At 36.9% G+C, this 24,241-nt stretch overlaps 2 protein-coding genes across 2 annotated transcripts; one reads left to right on the forward strand and one right to left on the reverse strand.

Annotated features, from left to right (window-relative positions):
* The first annotated feature begins 5,903 nt into the window (after positions 1–5,903).
* Positions 5,904–9,990, forward strand: OPT3 (oligopeptide transporter). The gene is made up of 6 exons (XM_086664424.1): positions 5,904–6,629; positions 6,737–6,834; positions 7,814–8,383; positions 8,484–8,739; positions 8,847–9,029; positions 9,119–9,990. The coding sequence occupies exons 1-6, from the start codon at positions 6,144–6,146 to the stop codon at positions 9,731–9,733; spliced, it is 2,208 nt and encodes a 735-aa protein (XP_086520550.1). The 5' UTR covers positions 5,904–6,143; the 3' UTR covers positions 9,734–9,990.
* Positions 9,991–10,012: 22 nt separating this feature from the next.
* Positions 10,013–12,628, reverse strand: LOC147560625 (SNF1-related protein kinase regulatory subunit beta-2-like). Its single transcript, XM_086664425.1, has 4 exons — positions 11,996–12,628; positions 11,158–11,333; positions 10,929–11,091; positions 10,013–10,529 (listed from the first exon to the last, which is right to left on the reverse strand). The coding sequence occupies exons 1-4, from the start codon at positions 12,203–12,205 to the stop codon at positions 10,200–10,202; spliced, it is 879 nt and encodes a 292-aa protein (XP_086520551.1). The 5' UTR covers positions 12,206–12,628; the 3' UTR covers positions 10,013–10,199.
* Between the last annotated feature and the right edge of the window lie 11,613 nt (positions 12,629–24,241).

The following is a 24,241-nucleotide window of genomic DNA, read 5'->3' on the forward strand; positions in this document are numbered from 1 at the left end:
CTGATGAAAATATTGATGAAGTATATTCTGATCCCATTGATTAGTTATAGGATCAATCAGATCCGCCACTCTATTGATTGAAATTGATAAAGGTTGTGTTAGAGTAGGTTTATGAGTGTTTGTTTCAGGTAACCATGGGTCCATAATAGGAACATCCTCACCACTGCCAATTTGCCATATTATATGATCTTTTAAAATCTCCCTAACTTGTAGTATTGCTTTCCAAAGAGGGGATTGTCTTTGAGTACAATTGGTATTCCAGAAATCCTCCTTGTGTAAATATTTGGCTCGTAAGATCTTCACCCACATTGCATCTTGGTTAGTAATGAATCTCCATACCATTTTAGCTAAGAGTGAGTCATTAACCTCTTTAAGTGATCTCACTCCTAAACCTCCATTCTTCTTTGAACTACATATAATACTCCATTTAATAAAATGCATTTTGTGATTCTCTAATTCATGTCCCCACCAGAAGCTTCTTTCTTCCCTTTCTAATCTTTTTACTATTGTTTTGGGGATTTTTTGAAAGCTAAAAGGGTAGGTACAATACGAGCCCAAAACTGATTTGAGAAGAACTGTTTTGCCAGCTTGAGAAATGAGACCTTGTTTCCAACCAGCAAGAGACTTTCTGAACTTATCCACAAGCCAGGTATGAGTATCAATTCTGTTGCTTTTTTTAAGAATGAGTGAACCCAGATATTTGTCTTGTGATTTCATAATTGGTGCTTTTAATAGGTTCATGAATTGTGATTGTATCGGTGGAGGAACTCCTGACCCAAAAAATATGGAGGATTTATCAAAATTGACTGCTTGGCCGGAGAAATCTGCATAATCAGACATTAGGCGTAAAATAGCATTTAAATTATTTTGGTTTGCCTCTCCAAACAAGATAAGATCATCTGCAAAAAGTAGATGGGTAATGGAGGGGCTTTTATTATTCAATTTGTAACCTGTATAGATACAGTGGCTCTCATAATGATGAATAAGAAGGGATAGGGACTGGGATGTGAGGATGAAAAGGTAGGGTGATAACTGACACCCTTGCCGTAATCCTCTTGAGGCTGAAAAAGCCCCATATAAGTTTCCGTTGATCTGAATGTTAAAGTGGGCAGTAGACACACAAGAGACTATAAGGTTTAAGATCGGGCCAGATAAACCAGTTGCCTGAAGAACCTTAATCAAGAAAGACCAATTGACCCTATCGTAGGCCTTGGCCATATCCATCTTGAGAGAGAATCCCCCTTTTTTGGCCTTAGATAGTTTCATTGAATGAATGATTTCATGAGTAACCACCACATTGTCAAGAATTTGCCGATTGGGGACAAACGCATTCTGTGTCCACATAATATTTTCTTCTAAAAAGGGTCTAATGCGGTTAGCAACTATTTTAGTGATGAATTTATATATAGAGTTGCATAAGGATATTGGACGAAATTCCGAGGCAATACTCGGATTTCTGACCTTAGGAATTAAAGCAATAGTAGTGGAGTTAAGGATAGGATTGATAGAACCTGATCGGAATACTCCTTGGACATATCTGACTAGCTCTTCTCCTATTACTTCCCAGTTGTGTTGATAGAAGATACATGGCAGTCCATCTGGTCCTGGGCTCTTTAGAGCCCCCATCTCCATTACCACTGACTTTATTTCCTCTATTGTTGGGATCCTCGAGATGTAGCCCAGATCTTCGTCCGATAAAACCTTGAAAGCATTTAATATCTCTATAGGAGGGTCTTGAACAGGTTCCTCCGTAAATAAATTCTGAAAATAGTCTGTTATATCTCCCGCGATTTCATTAATATTTGTGGAAATGGCTCCAGACTTAAGTTTTAATCTAGAAATTTGATTTCTTTGTCGACGATGGGAGACCGAAGCATGAAAAGCTTTCGTATTACGGTCTCCATTCTGAACCCACCGTGATTTTGCCCTTTGCTCCATTTTTGATTTTTCTAATTCCTCGAGATACAAAATTTCTTCTTGATAACTGCTCTCAACTATTAATGTAGCTTCTGTAGGAATAGAAGACTGAATATGCAAAAGTCTCTGTTTGAGTAGGGACAAGCGATCACGGATCAAATTAAACGCTCGTTTACTCCATTTTTTTGTATATGTTTTAACTTGCAAAATTCTGTCATAAAAAGAGCCGTTGGTTTTATCCCAATTGTTCTTAAAAGTGTTAGTATAGTCCCCATGCTTCGTCCAAAACCATTCAAATCTTTCGATCTTGTTTGTAACTGTAGTTTCCACCCTCATTTTCAATAAAATGGGGGCATGATCACTAGAATACCTTGGTAAATGAAATAACCCGGAATCAGGGAATGCTATTAACCAATCAGAATTACATAAAGCCCGGTCTAGTCTTTCCCTGGTAAGATGATGACTGGATTTATTGTTAGTCCACGTGAAAGCCGGGCCATGGAAACCCAAGTCTAAGACACCTGCCCTTTGAATGAAATCCTGAAATTGAGAAAGGAAAGGGATATTCGAAGAACCACCGTATTTATCCGCATGCGAACTCATAGCATTCATGTCACCAATACAACAGTATGGATTAGTGACCCCATTAATTCTGGACAGGAGATTATTCCAAAAAACCGATCTATCTTGAAGACGAGGAAGACCATACACACAAAATAAATCCCACGTCTGATCAAGGGAAGAACCTATCACAGTAATATGTATTAAATTAGAAGAGGAAAAATTTATTGATAAATTAATATCTTCACTCCAAAGTAAAATTAAACCTCCTCCCCTACCTTGGGAAGGAACAATAAAATTTTTATGTAAACCGACATTATAGTACGAAGGAAATTTATTCATATTATTTAATTTAGTCTCAGAAAGAAATACAATATTAGGCCTAGTGGCCTTAAGGAACTGATAAAGGGAATTTCTAGTCGTGTCGTTCCCTAGTCCACGACAATTCCAAGATAGAATACTCATTCCTCCATCGGCTTTGCGGTAGCCGGAACCGATGAAGTATTAGTAGCAGAAGAAATTTGTCCCATCGAACGCTTAAGTTGACGACGAATACGTTCTTCCCCCATGGTTGAACTCTCTTGAATTTCCTTATTAGTATTCATATCTGGTTTAGTGTAGACCGGATTGTAAATGGAATTGTTGTAAGTTTGTCTCACCGGCGTTGAAATGCGACTACGTTTAACCTGGATCAAATCATCAAGAATATTACCAAAGTTAGCATTTAAATTGGTCTGATCGGAGTCCATTTGGCCAGGGTTCTCATTATCAATTGGGTTTTCACCGAAAATCCCCAAGTAATTAGGATAATCGAGTCCCGAGAACGAACTCATCTCCTTTCCGTAATTTCTAGTTTGGAAAGGGATTTTGAATTGAGGAGGAAATTTTGGCTCTAAAGCCAAAGATACTAGTGCTTTCTGTTCATCCGAGACCGGAAGTTTCAGGAGGTCTCCAAATTGCACTATAATGGGGCAAAAATTGATAGAATGGCCAATTCGACCACAAGAAATACAGAATCTTGGAAGCCTTTCGACCCGAATTTCAATTGACACTATTTGATAATTAGAAGTCTTCAGATTAATCCGAGGTTGAAGTTTTTTTGAAAGATCAAATTCAATTCTAACACGACCAAATAAAGACCACTTTGATGCTTCTTCCTTAGTAACCGGCTTGTAATTGCCCAAAGAACTGGCCAATTTGTTCACTGTTGTGGCATTCAGATGACTAATGGGTATACCATGAAACTGGACCCAGAACCAAGCATGATCAAATGTATGATCAGACGGAGCTTTATTGGCATCACATTCTTGAAGAATTATGAGTTCATCCACCACCACCCAAGGGGATTTCTCCACAGCCATGTCCAATTCAGTAGATGTTGCAAAACGAATGATGAAAGTGTTTTCTTTAATTTCAGTTAAACCAAATTTATTAGGGCCACTAATCACTCTGGATAATCTATTCATTGCTATCCCGATCTCAATTCTCTTGGGGGATAGAAATTTCAACACTCCCGATTTGTTAATACCGGATTCCCAAATCTCAGTAGCATCAGCCTCGATTGTTTGAATAGGTTGATCATCTGTAGTTAGAGCCTTGAATTGTTGGATAAAATGATTGTTAACAGATTCCATGGTAGCAAAGAAATTTGAGGGAGAAGAAAAGATGAAAAGAGACTAAATCTCACAAAGAAATAGGATATAAACAGAATAAAGAGGAAAAAGTCAATCGGAGAACTGTCTCTAACCACCCGATAACTGATTAAAATTCAAAATTATCATAAGTAACCGCCCGTAACTGCTGCCGGAATGAGAGTAACAAGGAGGCGCCACCTAGAACCCTAAAAGCTCCGCTGCAGAGCAAAAATCGAGATGGGTTTATCAGAATTTTGTTGTAAGAATCATTTCTCTTAATTGTATTAAGGAGTAGTTTGGAGATAACTTCCAAAACATATCTTATGCCAAAATCTTTTATTTTGGGTTATCATCTAATATAGTAAATACCTTTATTCAAGGTTGAGTTTGGACATATGTGAACAGAAGAATTCAAATGTCTGAATTTGAGTCGAAAAGAGATTATCTGAGAAATAGAGTAAGCTCGCAGGTAGAGGGTCGACCAATGATGCTTTTCATTTTTTTGTTGAAATCGACTCTTCTCTTCCTGACAGATATGTCTTCAACAGTAGACGGAGTAAAGAGTCGAGAGAAAGAAAAGCACAGAGAAGTTCTAAAAAAGATGACAAATCAAAGCCTGAGGGCTATACTTGTTGGGTGGACAATTATGGAGCCAAAATTTCTAATTATTCTCGAAATGGGGGGCAAAGTGTAATTGGCATTAAGTTTTAAAGATAGAAGTACGTAAACATTACTTTTATGTCCCTAATTATTACCTAGTTGTGAGTTGACTCATAGTCTTTGTTAGGGTTGGACCCACGTAGACTAGATAGGTGGCTTGAAGACCAAACACCTGGCTCCTCCTTGACTTTTAAGTCTAAATTTGGACCAATACACCACTAACATATTGCCACGTGGATTCCACTTTGTTTGTGTTTATGCGATGCCAAAACGAGACAAACACGAGCCTTGTCGTTGAAAACGCCACATTAACCACCATCCGTTAAATTCGGACCAATTAAAACTAAATCTCATTTGACGCCGTTAAATTCGCACTAATCAGAACGAACTCTTGTTCGACGCCGTTACAAATCGTCAAAGTCTAGTCAGCAATTAAGAAAATATATAAATGACGTGGCATCCTTAGTGGTAAACTAGGGCTTGAGGTGGTCCTCGTATTAACGTATGCTGTAAATGAAATGGAACAAGATTCCCACGCCAATGGAAATTTAGACTGTAAAGAAACACATGGTCCAGTTAAATTAATTTAAATTCCCAAAATACCCAAACTTTTTATAAGTTAAAGGGCGGAAGTCAGATCGGTAAAGAGTACGTGAGACATACATGTTGTCATGCAATCAAACTAAAATATTGAAGCATAAACATAAGAACATGTCGAAAATTTTTCTATTCAGAATCGCAATTATAACCTATAATAAATGAAACATGATAGATTTTCTTTTTTGCGTTTAATTTCTGAAGAACATTATGTTGTTGATGGAGTTCTATGATAATAATAATTTTATTCACGTCTTACTCAAGTTTCGTAAAAGGCTATGTTACATAATATTGTGAACTAATTCAGTAGTAAGAGTTCACCTAATTTATACTTCACAAAGGCCATAATCGCGTAGTGGGAGGAGATACACCTTCGCCTTTTGCTATTGGAAATAAAGATTGGAGATACAATTGATATTGGTAATAAAGATTGTGATTGGAAATAAGTGATCTAAAAATATTTTAAAATGTTTAAGGAGAACAATAAATCAATTTTATACTAGAAATAAAATATAAGTAGAAATTAGAAAGGTCAATATGGTCATTTAAAAAATTATTGGGCGATCATTTTAAAAGAAGAACAAGGGTGATTACGTAATTAATCAATGTCTCTATTTTTGTAGTACTTGTCCTATTAAAGTCCCTGCCATTTTACAGAGTTTCATCAATCTTTTAGATTTCATCTCCCAACGTTTCAAAATCCTCACAACCCACAGAGACAGGGTAAAAGAATTCTAGAGAGAGAAAGTAAAATCCTAGCTCGATCATTAGTCAATGGGTAACCCAAACAAAGAAACAGAGACTAGTACTATCAATGAAGATGACCGGAGTCCAATTGAAGAAGTAAGATTGGTAGTACCGGAAACTGACGACCCATCCATGCCGGTAATGACTTTCAGAGCATGGGTTTTGGGAATAATTACATGCACAATTCTGATATTTCTGAATACATTCTTTACATATCGAACACAACCCTTAACGATATCAGCAATTTTGATGCAAATTGGGGTTTTACCAGTTGGAAAATTCATGGCAGCAACTCTACCAAAGAGGGAATTTAGGGTTTTTGGTTGGGGTTTTAGTTTAAACCCAGGTCCATTTAATATGAAAGAACATGTTATAATTACTATTTTTGCAAATTGTGGGGTTGCTAGTGGTGGTGGTGATGCTTATTCAATTGGTGCAATTACTGTTATGAAAGCTTATTATAAACAGAGTTTGAGTTTTCTTTGTGCCCTTCTAATTGTATTGACTACCCAGGTTCTCTCTCTCTCTCTCTCTTCTTTTTCTTTCTAGATTTTTTTAAAATGATTTCTAGGGTTTATTAATGTGTTGATTGATTAATGAGATATTTATTGATTATGCAGATAATTGGGTATGGGTGGGCTGGAATGTTGAGGAGATATTTAGTTGATCCTGCTGAAATGTGGTGGCCTTCTAACCTTGCTCAGGTTTCTCTGTTCAGGTCCTCTTCTTCTATCTTTCTCTCTCTCTCTAGAAATTGAATTTTTAGAGATTTGCATGTAAAAATTTATGATTGGGAACTAATAAGATTAGGAGAGAGGAGTTGTGGTTCAGTGAACTTGTGATATGATGATAATGGAGGTTGTGGGCCTGCCAAGTTTAAAGGTCTGCAAGATTCTTATTTTTGTCAATGAAGACAAAGCTCCTTTTTCCAAGGCTAATCTCATACTACTATAACATATCTATAAGGGGTAAATTGGTCAATAGCCTCCAACTGTTGACCAAATCTTGGTTTAGTCTCTAGTTTTGCCTAATACACTCTTTGGCCCCTAAATTGCCGGTACGTTAGTGGTATGTTATGTCTTTTTTCTAGTTTGACTTCTGTTGTCTTTACTTAAAGAGATAGAAAGAAGCCGAGTCGTTTGAAGGAAGGTACTCGTTGCAAATGTTGTATACTAGTAGAGTATAGAGTCTCATGTAAAGTGTGAACTTAAAATTTGTTTATAAGGACCTCCAAGAACGGAGGGTTTCGAGCAGGAGTCAATCACTTGGGGCTACTGCTTGGAGCATCAATAATTTTAAAAGAGACCCTCTATTGATGAAGGTCTATTGAAAAGAGAAAATGAGAGAGACTAATGGAAGAGGCGAGAAGAAGTGAGAGCGAGAAACTAACGCAAGGGTAAAACCGGAAAGAGAAAAAAGACTTAAACAATCTACGGATAGAATCTTTATTTTCCGGAGCCAAAACTCTTTGTCGAAAAAAATGTAGAGACCAAATAGTTTTTTGTTTAAAGTTAAGACTACTCGAAGACTTGCTATTATGAGAGTCATACCGAGCTAAATACGAAGCATCTTATCGCCTAAAACTATAAGTATCGATTAATATCAAGGCTTTGTATCAATATCGATTAGTATCAAAGCTTTGCATCTTTGTTGATTCATATCCATTTCTATTGACTATAATGATTTTGATAATGCAGAGCTCTTCATGAGAAGGATCCTAATTCAAAAGGTCTAACAAGAATGCAATTCTTCCTCATTTTCATGGGAGCAAGCTTTGCTTACTACTCATTCCCTGGTTATCTTTTCCCAATGTTAACATTCTTCTCTTGGGTATGTTGGATATGGCCTCATAGCATCACAGCCCAACAGATTGGTTCTGGTTATAATGGGCTTGGTGTGGGTGCTTTCACGCTTGACTGGGCCGGCATCTCAGCCTACCATGGCAGCCCTCTTGTCACGCCTTTTTCTTCAATCCTTAATATTGCAGTCGGTTTCGTCATGTTCATTTACATCATTGTCCCTCTTTGTTATTGGAAGTTTAATACCTTTGATGCTCGAAAATTTCCAATATTTTCAAATCAGCTTTTCTCTTCTAATGGTCATACTTATGACACCACCAAGATCCTCACCCCAGACTATGATCTCAATGTTGCTGCATATGATAGTTATGGGAAGTTATATCTCAGCCCGTTATTCGCTCTTTCAATTGGGTCGGGCTTTGCAAGATTTACGGCAACCCTCACTCATGTTGCACTCTTTAATGGCAGGTATAACATTTTCCGACCCTCAATCGAACATTTTGGGAGCTACAGAGAGTGGGTTTATGATATATTTATGTAGTTTTTAATACAGTTTTCGATTTTGCAGTGATATTTTGAGACAGAGTAGGACAGCAATGAAGAATGTGAAATTGGACATTCATGCTAAGTTGATGAAAAGTTATAAAGAAGTTCCACAATGGTGGTATCTTATTCTCTTAGGAGGTAGCATTGCCTTATCTCTGTTAATGTCGTTCGTTTGGAAGAAAGACGTGCAACTTCCATGGTGGGGAATGCTTTTCGCTTTCGTATTGGCTTGGGTCGTAACCCTCCCCATTGGAGTCATCCAAGCAACTACAAACCAAGTAATGTATTTTTAAACATATTTATATATATATATATATATATATTTATATATAGGGTTTAGGGTTATATACTAAATAGTTGAATTATCGATATGGTTATGTTGCAGCAACCAGGATATGACATTATAGCACAATTCATATTCGGCTATATCCTACCAGGAAAACCGATCGCCAATCTTCTTTTCAAGATCTATGGGCGAATAAGTACTGTTCATGCACTCTCGTTCTTGGCCGATCTTAAACTTGGTCACTACATGAAAATCCCACCTAGATGTATGTACACAGCTCAGGTATGAATATCGAAAAACTTGTAATAGGTTAACTTATAGTATAAGAGATTAAGTTCAAAGATTATTCATGCAAGTCTATTTTTTTGAAGCTTGCCGGGACATTACTAGCGGGTATTGTCAACCTTGCAGTTGCATGGTGGATGCTAGGAAGTATTGAAAACATATGCGACGTTGATGCTCTTCATCCAGACAGCCCGTGGACTTGCCCGAAGTACCGAGTCACTTTTGATGCTTCTGTTATATGGGGCCTGATTGGGCCACGAAGACTATTTGGGCCAGGTGGTTTATACCGAAACTTGGTATGGTTGTTCCTGGTCGGAGCTTTTTTGCCCGTACCTGTTTGGGTAATGAGCAAAATTTACCCGGAAAAGAAATGGATTCCCTTGATAAACATACCGGTTATATCTTACGGGTTCGCTGGAATGCCTCCTGCTAGACCAACTAACATAGCTAGTTGGCTTCTCACAGGAACCATATTCAACTATTTCGTTTTCAGGTACAAGAAAGGTTGGTGGCAGAAATATAACTACGTTTTATCAGCAGCATTAGATGCCGGTACAGCATTTATGGGCGTATTATTGTTTTTCGCTCTTCAGAATGAAGGTCGGGATTTGAAGTGGTGGGGTACTCAGCTTGATCACTGTCCTTTAGCTACTTGCCCGACCGAACCTGGTATTTCAGTCAAAGGATGCCCCGTCTTTTAGTAACTAGATCTAATATTGATAAAGACATGGAAGCCATGAAAATGATCGAAATGTTAAACTGAAGGTTTTCGAGCTGGTCATTGCCAGTCATGCTGTAATATTTTTTGCTTCGAAGTTGTTTTCACATATAAAACGCCTTAATCACCTGTAATTTCGATAACTGCTATTTTGCTGCAGTCATATTTCAAGTGTTTTTTTTAGTATTCAAGAGTCTCTGTAATTTTGTGGTAGGAATGAAATCTAACTTGTTTGCTGCATTTTGTCCATGATGGAGTAAAGTAATTTTCAACTAGTATCAAATTTCTACTAAATAAGCTTCTATAAAAGCGTTTGATTCACAAAATCTGCCTGTGGGGGTTTACCCACTTCTCTATTTAACTAGTCATGGACTCGGTAAATTTGTAGTAATATATATATATATAGTAAGTAAATACTGAAGACTCTGGACATAAGGGATTTTGTTGTTCTACCTCTGCACCGACTTGTACAGAACGACTGTGACATACTTGGATTGAAAACGGTGTGTTGAACCAAGAGCAACCACAGGCTGCCCGGTATTTCCTCTCTGCATATAGAGATGGTTAAGTACGACGTTGGGAGGTCTAGGTAGAGAAGATTGGGTTTCTGTAGCGGATGATGAAGATGATGGCAAATTGAGTAGTGTCATTTGTAGGTGTGGTGGTGCTAATGGTGGCTCCTTGGAGAAATCCTCTACAAGTATATTGTTGTAGCTTGAATCTGGTGATGGAGGAGGTTCAAAATGAGCAAGACTTTTTAAGTTGTCTGGTACATAGTCCTGCAAAATACATCAATCTTTGTAACAACCCGAACTTCAACCAGAGGGTCTGTCAATCTAAGCAAGTGAAGCTAGAGTTCAAGTAAAAAAAATTTAATCTTTATGTTGCTTTTGCAGATCCACATTATAGGGAAGACTGTCGGATTTGAGTCTCATATATCAATAGCCGGAGCATGCCCGTGCCTACTTGTGGGACAAGAGGCATGAGAATCTTGAACTCGTGATTCTTTTAAGCTTGCGATGAACAAACCAGTCGCGAAGAAGGCGATAAACCTTATCAAGGAAATAGCTTGAGATTCATCTCAAGTCTATGGCCAAGATTAATTAGAGAAGAAAATGAAGAAATGATCATGTATGTATGTTTCAAATACTTCAAAGTGGGGTATAGTTGATTTATACCTTCAAGTCTAAATTATTGAGAGTATTCCCCATATCGTCGTGAACAATTGGCAAATCAGGAGCATACCTCCATTGTCCATCAACAAGAAACTTATACTGATAAACACCCGACGGTAGCACCATCATAATGCTGAAATCTGTACCTGATCTCTGCAATCGCTTCCTGTGCAATATAGGGAAAGATTAGAAAACAAAACATACAACAAGAATAGTATCTACATTTTAGTACCTTGTGTTCCAGTTATCCCATGTTCCTTCTACATAAATCTCCCTACCACCATGAATCCAAGTAATCATAGTCGGTATCCCTTCTTCATAATTTTCTTCATAATAGGCCATAGTTTCCTGCCATGGATGATTTGGAATGATCACATTATCTGGTCTCTGAAATGGAACCATGGGTACCTGAGAAGAATAGAAAAAAAAAACAGAGTTTAGCCTTGAAACCTTGAAGAGAAGGTAATATATACTGTATATAAAGTGATTTAGATGCTCTGTACTTTCTAGATATAATTTTCTTTGTGAGATATCATTATATCTTATAGGAATAAAAACCATAACAATGATGCGATTAGCGAAAGAAAAACGATAAAAAATTGGGTCGATTCTCATTCGCCTTGTAAGAGATGCTTATGTTGGTTTAAAAATAAGTGGTGGGTTCTCCACTAAAGAACTTAATATTAAAGATTGCAATCTTGAAATGCATTGCAGAAACCCTAGTTTTAACTAGCTAGTTGCAACAACATGACATTGGAATAGAGAGATCTTTCTAACTCCATTACAAAATCTCTTAAAACACACAAAAACTAGTTTATGGATTTAATCAAACAACTAATGAGTGCCAAAAATAGTATTTTCTCAGTTCATCAAACCACTACTAACAATTCTTAACCCCCAAATTTAAAATATATTTATCTGAAAAAAATTATACCCATAAAACAGAACTAATTAGCAAAAACCAAATCAAACACATAAGAGGATTAGCTTAAACACACCCATACTATTATACATATATATATAGAGAGAGAAAGAGAGATTTGAAACAAATAATGAAGGAATGAGAAAACCTGAGGAGTGAACATCCTAGCTTCTGTGGGGATGAACTGAGGAGGAGGAGGAGGGGGAGGCTGATGACCCATCAACTGTGAAGGTCCTCCATGTTCATGGTAGCTATGAGCTACTTCCATATGGTCTAAACCCTGGTTTTCTTCCTCCTCAAAGTCAAGTTCAGATTGGTGGTTACCCCCATCTTCTTTAACACTACTAGCATTACCCATCACAAAGAAGGAGATGAAGATGAAAAAGAAGAAGGAGAAGAGGATGAAATGAAAAACCCAAGTTAAGTTTAGAATGAGCTGAACTTGTTGTTATTGATGAAATCCATTCTCCTATTCAATACCATTTATAATGGAGGAGTAGAAAACCCACTTACCCACCTCCCAAAAACTCATAAAAGATGAATTAAAATCGATCTACTCACAAATTCATAACTTTGCAGTGATTTCAAAAATGAATGATAAGAATACCCAAACATATTTAAAGTGAAGATTGATAATTTTTTGCAGGTGTGGTGAAAGGAACTTCTTTTTTTTTTTCTTTGTCTTCTTTCTCAACTTTTATTCTTCTTTTGCTTTTTTTCTTGTTGCAGAGAAACATCACTTATACCAAAAAAAAGTTTTTTATTCTCCAATTAGTTGGGAAGATACTATTGGTCACCATAACTTGTTATTTAAAGCCCTTAAAAAGAGTATTTCTAGCCTTGTCATTCATTCCACCACCATTTTTATTTTTTCAAAATTTCTTTCCTTGGATACCCCCCCTTTCTCTTCCTCAACTTCACTATCTCTAGTATTCTTCATTTTGATTTTCATTTAGGGGTCAAAATTTGGTTATTTATATCACTGTTAAATTGTACAAGTGATTTGTCAAAAGTATGATCTAAGGGTCCTTTTGTTACCTAGGGAAATAGAGTTGAGAAAGTCATTTTTGCAGGAAAGTTGATTTTCTTCGGTTTTGATTGGGTCAAAAGAGCGAGAAAAATCTATTTCTCGTGGTAAAATAGAGTAGGAAAAAAAAAACGTTATATGAAAATCCATTTCTCGTGATTAAGAAAATTGATTTTCCATCTTACCTTTTCCTACGTAACAAACGGACCTAAATGGAAAACCTTCTTTTCAAATTTTGATCTACAAACTACTTTAATCTACAAATTACATTACCAACGACACTGATAGACATATTTGCATACCCGATTGACTAGTTCTGTCACAACTCAAATAAGTTGAATTAGTGTTTCATTGGTTGCGAAAGAGGCCTGATAGTCACTTTGTAAGTAATAGAAAACTTTATCTCGATCCAAGACTACGTAGGGGAAACGAAGACTCGTGATAAAACCCACAAGTAGAATTTAAGCTCAAATTTACATAAGTTTTCATGTCCATATGGAATGCAATAGATTGTTGTAGTTACTCCACCTTTAGTTGTGAGGGAAGGAAGATCACTTTATAATTGAGATGGTACACTTTACCTCTTAATTAGTTAGTTTTTGGGTGAGAGATATCCATTGTCATTTGGGAGCACGCCCCACAATAAGCCATATAGCCAATATTATTGAATAACTACAAATATATAGGACAGGTTATTTTGTTTTATAACTATCATTTTCTCAACATTAGTATAACCCATAAAAATTATGGAATTTTGATCTAAAAACTACATTACCAAAGGGACCCTAAATGAAGAACCTTCTTCTCAAATCTTGATCTACAAACTACAACACCGTCGACCGTGATAGAGATATTCGCACACCCAATTGACTAGTTGGGTACGACTCAAACAAGCTGAAATTAGTGTTACATTGGTTGCGGAAGAGGTCAGATAGTCACTTTGTAAGTAAGGGAAACCTTTAAATCGATCCAAGACTATGTAGGGGCAACGAAGACTCGCGATAATACACACAAGTAGAATCAATGATCAAAGTTACACAAGTTTTTCACGTTCCATTGTAGAGGCAACTTATGGTCGTGCCCAATATGGAATGCAATATTGTTGGAGTTAGTGCAGCGTTACTTGTGAGGAAACGAAGATCACTTTATAAGTGTGACGATACACTTTACATCTTGAGTTAGCTTTTGTGGTCACAGATACCCATTGTCATTTGGGAGCACGCCCACAATAAGCCATATAGCAAATATTATTGAATAACTAAAAATATATACTTTTAACAAAAAAAAAAAAAAAAAAAACTAAAAATATATAGGAAAGGTTATTTTGTTTTATAACTATCATTTTCTCAACATTATATAACCCATAGAAATTATGGAATTAGGTCCTCTTTTTTAATAAGGGAGATTAAAGAATTGCTTTTTTGTAACTCTTGCTTCTTTTTTTTTTTTTTTTTTTTTGTTGAAAGCTTCTTTTTGTTAATACAACCACAATTATTGGTCATGGAACTTTGCTTTGTAATCTGTTTTAGAACCTAGTTTTAGGGTTGGGGTTTAAGATTACCACACAAATTTTTGTTTTTATATTCCTATGACCCAAGTAACCTGTTTTTTATACATGATTAAGGAATAGATTCCAAAAACCATAGGTCCATAGCCATAGGTAATATTTTATGACTAGGAAAATGCTTTGCTTTTTCCAAAATGTATTCCTTATTGTGATGTTTCAGCTGAAATAGAAAAATATTAAATCTGTGTCTTTTTTAAAAATTAATCACTTTTTTCAATTTATAAACAAAAATCATATGAAGTAAATTACAAAACCCAAAAATCATATCTTGATGCAAATATGTCATCCTAATACAAAATTTTAATAGATTATTTAGAGTTGTTCAACTTCATCACATGATGAAATTCCTTTGTCGGAATTTCTCCACATTATTGATAAAATAAGATACATTTGATGAAATTATTAAATGTTATGTTTATTTCAAGGGGGCCTTAGAAATCTTTTGTCCAAACACACACTTTTATATTCAAAATTTTGTTCGTAATTAAATTTTATTTTAATACATTTAAATTAAATGTAATCACTTTCCTTTTCTTTTGCAATGTCGCAAAACATCCGAGTTGTTTTTTAAATAATTACGCTATTAAGAGATAACCCTAAATTCTGAATGCCTTCCTTATTGATCGTTAATTAATCTTTATGAATGTGGAGTATGCAATAAGATTTGATGTCACTTCAACTAAGTTAGTCAAAAAGAAAAAGAGAACTCTTCCAGACGAACATCTTTTGTAAGATCAGTTGAATTATTAACTCAGAATTTTCAAGTAGACAACTAAATTTTGTTTGTTGTTTTCTATCGTCGTCTTGTTTCTTAGTTATTTGTTCTTATTCATTATAAAACTATCTGTCATAAATTGAATTAATTCTTTACTTATTTCATAAGCAGTAATTTAAATGGGTGGCTAGAGAGACTGAACTATTATGGGTAATTTTGGTTACTTAGTCGGTGCAAATAAATTTCATAGAGTTGGTATTAAAAGGAAAACAAAACAAAATAGACCATAATTGATGGCATCTTAATGATGAAAAAGACTTTTTTTTGATAAAGACTTAGAATGATGAAAAAGACTTAGAATGATGAAAAATGAACCAAAGGTAACATCAATGACCCCATTCTCATTAATAAAACTGCTAAATTACTTATTTTATTCTATTCTAATTATATTGATTAATTTTTATTATTATTCTAATTGATTTCCCCTTTAATGGGAAAAAATTCACCAAAAAAATTGTCTAATATTGAAAATTATAACCCGAAAAACAAAAGAAGGGATAATAAATGGAAAAAAAGAAGAGGAAGAGTAAAAATAGTGGTACCACAATAGAGAAAGAAATTTTTTTTTTTTTTGTTGAGAATAGAGAAAGAAATATGGTAGTGGGAATCTTTTTCTACATTTTATGTCCTAGAATTAATGAGGAAAGGCAAAAGTAGACAAATCTTTGAGAAGCAATTCTTTCCCTTTATGTCAGTTGTTTTGTGGGGACAAATTTGTCTTAAGCATCTTTCAAAATTTTATTTTCTCATTAAAAAAAAGCCAGCGCTTTGGGGAAATCAAAATAGTTTCCGGGGTGTGAAGACTTTGTAAAAAACTAGTCAAATTTAGTTGACATGTATATTTTCCAAATGTTAGGGGGAAAGCAAACTTTTTGACCATTTCTTCTCCATTCCAGCAAGGGTTGTCGGAATCCGGCCACCACTATCATCACCGAAATCCTCCCACCACCATCATCACCAAAATTTGGCCACCACCATCATCACCAAAATCCGACCACCGCCATCTTCACCAAAATCCGACCACCACCTCTCTCTTTATCGATCTCACTGCCTCACTATATCTCGTTCTCTCTATCATTGGATCTCGTTTTCTCCGATCACCAAACCCTAATATTCAGTTTCGCTCTCATTCTCCCTAAACTCGCTCTCTCTCCCTCGACCCCTCTCTCTCTTACCATCTCTCTCTCTCTCTCTCTCGTACACAGTTCCGGCGAAGGAAGCTCTTTCTACGCCGGAACAAGACCTCGAGGAGAGTTTCACCAAACCCTCCTCGAGGTCTTGTTCCAACGAAGGAAGAGCTTCCTTCATCGGAACTGTGTATGAGAGAGGGAGAGATGGTAAGAGAGAGAGGGGCCAAGGGAGAGAGAGATACCCTTAGAACTAAGAGAAAGAAGGAGAGAGAGAGATCGATATTTAGGGTTAGGATTTGTATTTGAAGGTCTAAGGGAGAGAGACAAACAATTAGAGAGAGAGAAGGGAGAGGAGGAAGAAATGGTGGTGGTTGTGGCCGGAGATGGTGGTCGGAAATGGTGGCTGGAGTTGAAGATGATGAAGAAGAAGAAGAGGAAGAAGCAATGTTTAATTTCCTTTTAAAATTTGTTTCCCCGCAAAATTTCTAAAATTTCACATATTCCCTTTAAAATTTCATACCCCGAAAACTATTTTGCTTTCCCCAAAGCGCTGGCCTAAAAAAATATCGATAAAAATAATAGTTGTCGTACCCAGACTGCAACATAGGAAATTTATCTGTGATTTAACTATAGAGAATAATATTTAAGGTTATTAAAGAAGAGATAATTTTGATCGTGGCAATAAATAGCTTGAATCTCGATTACAAAATTGTGTGGGTTTAACTTTTCACCTCTCTTAAATCTATTACCTACATTAATCTCTCCATCATATCATCATATCATAATTGAAATCAACCAAAATCTATCTCTCTCAGATATAAGGGGAAATTAAGTCGTCACTTAGGATTCGAACTGATCTCTTTTTCTCGTTCGACCGTTGGAACTGATCCCAACTCTTTTTTTTTCGATTGAGTAGTATCACAGAACAGTCTCTTCATGCAGTGATTAGACATTCACTTCGAAATCTCGAAGATCACAAATTCAATTCTCGTTAGAAGTAAAAAAAACTATGATTTAGTGAAATTGTGTTTTGAAAGACATAAATAATAATCTTCACGATAGTTTTGTGGTATGTACCAGTATATTACATTGTTATGATATATTGATATATCATATATTACATTGTTATGATATATCAAATATATGATTGTCATGTGCATATGCTTTTTTTTTTTTTTTGTTAAGGAGTCATGTGCATATGCTGATCCTCTGAGCAAAAAAGAAACCTTAATTAGTCAAGTGATTCTAAGAAATTATATTTGATCCAAAACTTAAAAAGGAAGATCTAACGGCTGTAACCTCATGGTAAAGCAAATTAGGGAGGGTAGATGTCATTTCAAGTTTGTACGAAAGAAATCCAACGGCCAAGAAGCAAAGGTGTGAGGTAACACAAGGCAGAGGAGGGTCATGCCCTTTTGGTTTGTGTTGGGTGGTTATATGTCAAGATCAAGTTGAGGGAGATGGGCCGAAAGAAGAGAATCCGTTGGAGTCACATTAGCTAGGCCCACCATTCAAGGGTAAACTTGGAAAACTAAAATAAGAAGTAGGTATTGTGGTGGTGGGGTCATTTCTCTTGATGTTAACACATTCTAATTAGTGAGACTCATTTGATTAGTGTATTTATTCAAGATATATACATGCCATATATTCTTTTGGATATATACATACTATATTGAACGTAATGGTTCTTAAAACCCACATTAAAGAAAAAACAAAATTTTAAAACCTTAAAATTACTTCAGTACAATTTTCATATAATTAGTTTTGCTTTAAATATTGAATAGACAATTGAGATCTTCAAGAAAAATCTCAAATATCGAATTCTTTCTTGAGACATTTTAGAATGAAATTTTGTTACATCATCTTAAGAGTCAGAATTTTATTTTGGATAGACATTTTATAACAAACTCAAAAAATGATAAGTGACGCTTAGAGTTTTCCAATTTGAATTTTGCATTCAAAATGCTATTAGGCCCCCTCGCCTCACACAAAGTGTGTAATTGTAAAGATGGATTATTATCTGCCACCACTTGTATCAATTAAATAAGAGTTAATTCCTATATGGACCCCTACTTTGTGACCAGCTTCCTTTATGACCTCCAAATTTCTGTAAATTCAAATATGACCCCCTATTTTCATGGAAATGTCATAACTACCCTTCCCATTAATATATTTTCAAAATAAAATTAAAAACAAAAACCTAAATTAGTATTGGTACAATGACATTACCCATGTGAAATGGTCAAATCCATTTTCATGGGCCTAGATTTTGGAGTACATGAGTGAAACATTAGATTTTGCAAAAAGCTAGATGTACTATATACATAATGTTTGTTTCAACAAAAAAAAAAAAGAATTCTTTCATCAAAAAAAAAAAAAACAAAAGAAAAGAATTACATTATTGTTTGTGTGACCACTTTCTCTCTGTTTTTATTACTTTCAAAAGTGGCAACATAGACATTGATTAAAATCACCATAAGAAATTGTCTTCTAAAAAGAAAAAGATAAGTTGAAGAAGCAAACGATTGGGAAATTTATACCACATTGTTGTTATAATTTTTATTTACTGAAGAGTTTTTTGCTTGATCAACAAAAATGTCGATGTGAATAAAATATGAATGTTCTCAAGTATCAAAGCAGAGGATGTCTCGTGAATAAACATACAACAACTCTGATGACCATAATTGTTGTATTTAAGAGAACATGAAATATTCTGAACAGAAGAAAAGAAAAAGAGAAATACACTATTTTTAATAGGGGGTTTAACAAATGATGATCAAATTTAGGTAGGGAGTTTTTGTGAAGAGGTACTAACCTCTTGATGATCGACTCGGATGAAGCCGAGGGTGATGTAGCAATATCTCGGTTGAAGCCGAGAAGTGGGAAGGAGATGCTCTCGGTGTGAACCGAGAGGAGGAGAAGTAACTCTCGGCTGAACCCGAGAGCTATGATAATGGCTCTCGGGTGAAACCGAGAGCGAGAGAAAGAGTAAACTCGGTTGAATCCGAGAGGACTGTGTAGCAGCTTCGGGTGAGACCGAGAGATGGAGTGAGAGAGCTTCGATGAAGTCGAGAAGAAGAAGATGTTGATCGTGAGAGAGATTAGGTAAAACCTTTGTTTATTCACAATAACATGATTATTACATTATGGTTTGATCTCTTTATATAGGTTTACATTGAAGAAGTTTTAGAAATAGAAAATAGAAATAGAAAAACTAATTACTACAACATTCCTAATTAAACTAGGACTAGGATTCCTAATTATAGTAGGAAACCTTTTCCTAATCAATGGACTAATCCACTCGGTTTAGCCGAGTGGAGTAGACTCTCTAACACTCCCCCTCAAGTTAGAGCGGGAATGGAAGTAACGCCTAACTTGCCAATAATGTTCTTGAACGGTTCTGCCCCAAGTGGCTTTGTGAAGATATCCGCTAACTGATTTTCTGTACTGGTGAAGCGTGTGGCAATGACGTTGTCTTTAATCTTTTCACGAACGATGTGGCAATCTATCTCAATGTGTTTTGTACGTTCGTGGAAGACGGGGTTATCAGCAATGTGGAGAGCGGCCCGATTGTCACAGTAAACTGTCATCGGGTCAGAGTGATTGATTCCAAAATCAAGTAGTAAATACTTGAGCCATTGTAATTCGCATGTGAGGATGGCTAAAGCTCGATATTCTGCTTCTGCCGAAGATTTTGCAACTGTGGGTTGCTTCTTTGATTTCCAGGAGAGGGGGCTGGATCCCAACATTGTGAAATACCCAGTAGTAGATCTACGGGTTGAAGGACAGCCAGCCCAATCCGAATCACAGTATCCTGTAATATGGAGAGAGCTGTCTGCGGATAAGAAGACTCCTTTATCAAGAGTACCCTTCAAGTATCGTAGAACGCGATGAGCTGCGTCTAAGTGTACTTGGCTAGGTGTTTGCATGAATTGACTGAGGTTGTTTACGGCAAAGGTGATATCCGGCCGTGTAACCGTTAAGTAAAGTAATCTGCCTATGAGACGGCGGTAAACTGACGGATCTGGTAAAGGTGTACCGTCAGTGGGACTGAGGCGGAGTTTTTGTTCCATTGGAAACTCAGAAGGACGTGCAGCGGTGAGTCCAGAATCTTTCAAAATATCAAGCGCATATTTTCTTTGACATAAAAAAATGCCTTGTGATGAGCGAGATACTTCGATACCAAGGAAGTACTGTAGACGGCCCATATCTTTTAGTGAAAAAGCTTTATTTAAGAATATTTTTAACTGGGAAATAGCATGATCATTATTTCCTGTAATAATTATGTCGTCAACATAGACAAGGACATAAATTTGAGTGGAGTGAGATCGAAAAGTGAAAAGAGAATAGTCACTTTTAGACTGAGAAAAGCCTCGTTCGATGAGAACGGAGGAAAACTTGGAAAACCATTGCCGGGATGCTTGTTTGAGACCATAAAGGGATTTATGGAGACGACATACCTTAGACTCCCCCTGAGATGAAAAACCGGGGGGTAATTTCATGTAAACCTCTTCATCGAGGTCGCCTTGAAGAAAGGCGTTATTGACATCCAATTGATGGAGATTCCAACCTTTAATGGCGGCAATTGAAAGAAGGACACGAACGGTTACTAATTTAGCAACCGGAGCAAAAGTGTCATGATAATCCAACCCCTCGATTTGGGTGTATCCTTTGGCTACTAAGCGGGCTTTATATCGTTCTATAGAACCATCGGATTTGAACTTAATTTTATACACCCATTTACAACCGATGGGCTTTTTACCGGGTGGTAAAACAGTGATTGTCCAGGTTTTATTTTCTTCCAAGGCTGAGATTTCCTTGGCCATTGCCTCTTTCCAATGAGGGGACTTCATTGCTTGAGTGAAAGAGGTTGGTTCGGTAGTTGATAAAACCGAAGAGAGAAATTGTTGATGAGAATTTGAAAACGAATTGATGGAAAAGTAGTTTTCAAGAGGATATTTAATATTGCTTGTATTGGAACACACGTAATCATCAAGGTGACTAGGTGGTCGGCGGGACCGGACTGGTCGGCCGGAATCGGCAACAGCGGTGTTGGAAGAAGGATACGGTAATGAGGATTCATTGCTCGTCGGTGGAGTATACTGTTCTGGAGGCACTCCAGAGACTGGATCCCCATCACGGTCTGCTGAAGGCACTCCTGATGGGGAAGATGGTCCTGTGTGAACAGGGCCTGTAGGCGGGTCATCGGGGGTGTCTGAAGGCACCCCCTGTCCCGAATTCAGACTCGTCGGAACAGCAACAGCAGGTTCATCGTTGAATCTGCTGCTGTCCGGCGGTGATATTGATCGAGGTTTATCGGTTGCCGGAAACTCGAATGTGTCGTCGTCGTCGATGGAGATGAAAGGTGTCGGGCGCGAGCTAGACGGTTTATCCGTCGGTTCGGTTGACATCGGAAAACGATTTTCAAAAAAAATCACATCACGAGAAGTATATATACGTCGTGTGGAGATATCATAAATTCGATAACCCTTTTGTCCATTAGGATAACCAAGGAAGATGCCGGCGGAGGAACGAGCGTCCATCTTGGTGTTGACCAAAGGGATTCGGGCGTAACAAAGACAACCGAATACACGTAAGTGTGTAAGATTTGGAGGAGAACCCATGAGGACTTCATGAGGTGATTTTCCATCAAGGATAGGTGTAGGTAACTTGTTAATGAGATAGACGGCGGTTAGGACGCACTCTCCCCAAAAGTAAAGCGGGAGATGAGCTTGAAGGCGTAAAGAACGTGCCACTTCAAGAATGTGACGGTGTTTGCGCTCAACAACTCCGTTTTGTTGAGGTGTATAGGTACAACTACGTTGGTGGGAAATTCCTTTTTCAAGAAACCAATGTTGTAAAGAATTGTTCATAAATTCGGAACCGTTATCCGAACGAATTGTCTTAATATTGCAATTGAATTGCGTGTTAACGTAATTAGAAAAATTCATAATTAACGTATTTGAGTCCGATTTGGAACTCATGAGAAATATCCAAGTGCAACGAGAAAAATCGTCAACAAGGGTCAAAAAATAACGACACCCGGAGGTGGAGGGAACCGGAAAAGGACCCCATATATCGGCATGAACTAACTCAAATATATGAGTAGAAGAAGAAGTACTAAGTGGAAAGGGTAGCCTAGTTTGTTTAGAAAGTGGACAAACATCGCACGGTACTTTATTCGATAAAAACTTAAAATTTAAACATGGAAGTTTAGAATTAAAAAATTGAAAACGACTAAAGGATGGGTGTCCCAAACGGGAGTGCCATAAAAGAAAAGATTCTTGACTAGAACTATCTAAACTTGAAACCGAAAGGATGGGACGCTCCGTGCGAAGGAAGTAAAGATCATCATGAAGACTACCATGCCCAATCTCCGTCCTCGTTGATCGGTCCTGAAAAACACACAAATTGTGGTCAAATAGGACGGTACAACGAAGTGTTTTAGATATTTGAGAAATAGATAAGAGATTAAATTGAAAAGATGGAATATGAAGCACATCTTGTAAATAAAATTTATTTGAGAAATAAATTGTACCAATATGATCAACCTTGATTCGGGAACCATCCGGTAATCGAACATAGAAATCCGGAGGTGCAAGAGAATAAGAAGAAAATCGAGAAAGATTTGAACAAATATGTTTAGCGGCTCCCGAATCAATGACCCAAGGAGGATGATAAGAGGAAGAATACGTACCCGTTAAGTTGACAAGAGGATCCTTGTTGGTGCCCTTAGAATTGGTAGATGTGGGCTGTTGAGATCGTTCCAATAGAGCAAGGACGTTTTGGTATTGTTCATTGGTTAAAGAAGTTGCTGTAGGCACCCCCATACTTTGATCTAAAACCGAGTTGGCCCTAGGGTCTTCTCGAGTGCGATTTCGATTGCGTTGGCCATAATTGGGTGGATAACCATGTATCTTATAACAAGAAGTGACGTCATGACCATGAATCTTGCAATTGTCACAAAAAGGTCTAGGTCTTTTTGTGCGTTGCCTCTCCGAACCGTTGTAACGGTTTTGATTATATTCATTGTTACCAACGGCAAGGGCAGCATTGTTGGAGTCGATATGCATAGGAGTAATGAGATTTTGTTGAACCTCTTCTTGTTTAATAAGGGAATGAATACGTAGGATTGATGGGAAGGGTTCAATCAATAGGATTTGACTCCTAATTGACGAGAATCGGTCATTAAGACCTTGGAGAAATTCCATAGCTCTATCTTGATTTGTTCGATCAATCAAGGATCTACCATGACCACATGTACAAGGCTCGGTAATTAGCAAAGAGTTGAGTTCATCTTGAAGAGCCTTGAGTTTAGTAAAGTATGTGGAAACATCAAAATTATCTTGTTTGAGACAAGAAATAGCTCTCTTCAATTGGAATATTTTGGGAGCATTGCTTTGGTGAAAGCGATCATATAGATTGTGCCATATATCAAAAGCCGATTCATCATATAAGATTGAATCACGAAGAGGTGGATCAACGGAATTGATGAGCCAACTAGAGACGAGATCGTTACATCGTCCCCATAATTCTAATTCTTTTGGATCGGTGGGTTTTTCAATGCTTCCATCAACGAAACCAAGTTTAGCTTTAGCCCTTAAGGCCTTAGTCATTCCTCGTGACCATGAGGAGTAATTGTCACCGGTTAGAAGCGGTGTGATGAGAATAGTAGTAGGAGAATCCGAGTGGTGAACATCAAACGGCCCACTATTGGTGCTAGGATTAGCTTGAGAGATTTCCGAAGATTCGGCGGTAGTCATCTTTAAAAAAAAATTTGAATTCTTTAGGCTCTTATACCATGTGAAGAGGTACTAACCTCTTGATGATCGACTCGGATGAAGCCGAGGGTGATGTAGCAATATCTCGGTTGAAGCCGAGAAGTGGGAAGGAGA

The sequence above is a fragment of the Eschscholzia californica genome, unplaced genomic scaffold (genome assembly GCF_041429995.1).
Source record: "Eschscholzia californica isolate CP2 unplaced genomic scaffold, dmEscCali1.0.p SCAF_2, whole genome shotgun sequence".
Taxonomy (NCBI): domain Eukaryota; kingdom Viridiplantae; phylum Streptophyta; class Magnoliopsida; order Ranunculales; family Papaveraceae; genus Eschscholzia; species Eschscholzia californica.

What these genes read in the sequence shown, in the direction of transcription:
- OPT3 (XM_086664424.1), top strand. Translation starts at nt 6,144, where the DNA reads ATGGGTAACCCAAACAAAGAAACAGAGACTAGTACTATCAATGAAGAT. An exon ending in GCTCAGGTTTCTCTGTTCAG is followed by an intron (nt 6,835 to 7,813) that starts GTCCTCTTCTTC and finishes TTGATAATGCAG; the next exon opens with AGCTCTTCATGAGAAGGATC. An exon ending in GTTGCACTCTTTAATGGCAG is followed by an intron (nt 8,384 to 8,483) that starts GTATAACATTTT and finishes TCGATTTTGCAG; the next exon opens with TGATATTTTGAGACAGAGTA.
- LOC147560625 (XM_086664425.1), bottom strand. Translation starts at nt 12,205, where the DNA reads ATGGGTAATGCTAGTAGTGTTAAAGAAGATGGGGGTAACCACCAATCT. An exon ending in CTAGGATGTTCACTCCTCAG is followed by an intron (nt 11,334 to 11,995) that starts GTTTTCTCATTC and finishes TATTCTTCTCAG; the next exon opens with GTACCCATGGTTCCATTTCA. An exon ending in TGGGATAACTGGAACACAAG is followed by an intron (nt 11,092 to 11,157) that starts GTACTAAAATGT and finishes TATATTGCACAG; the next exon opens with GAAGCGATTGCAGAGATCAG.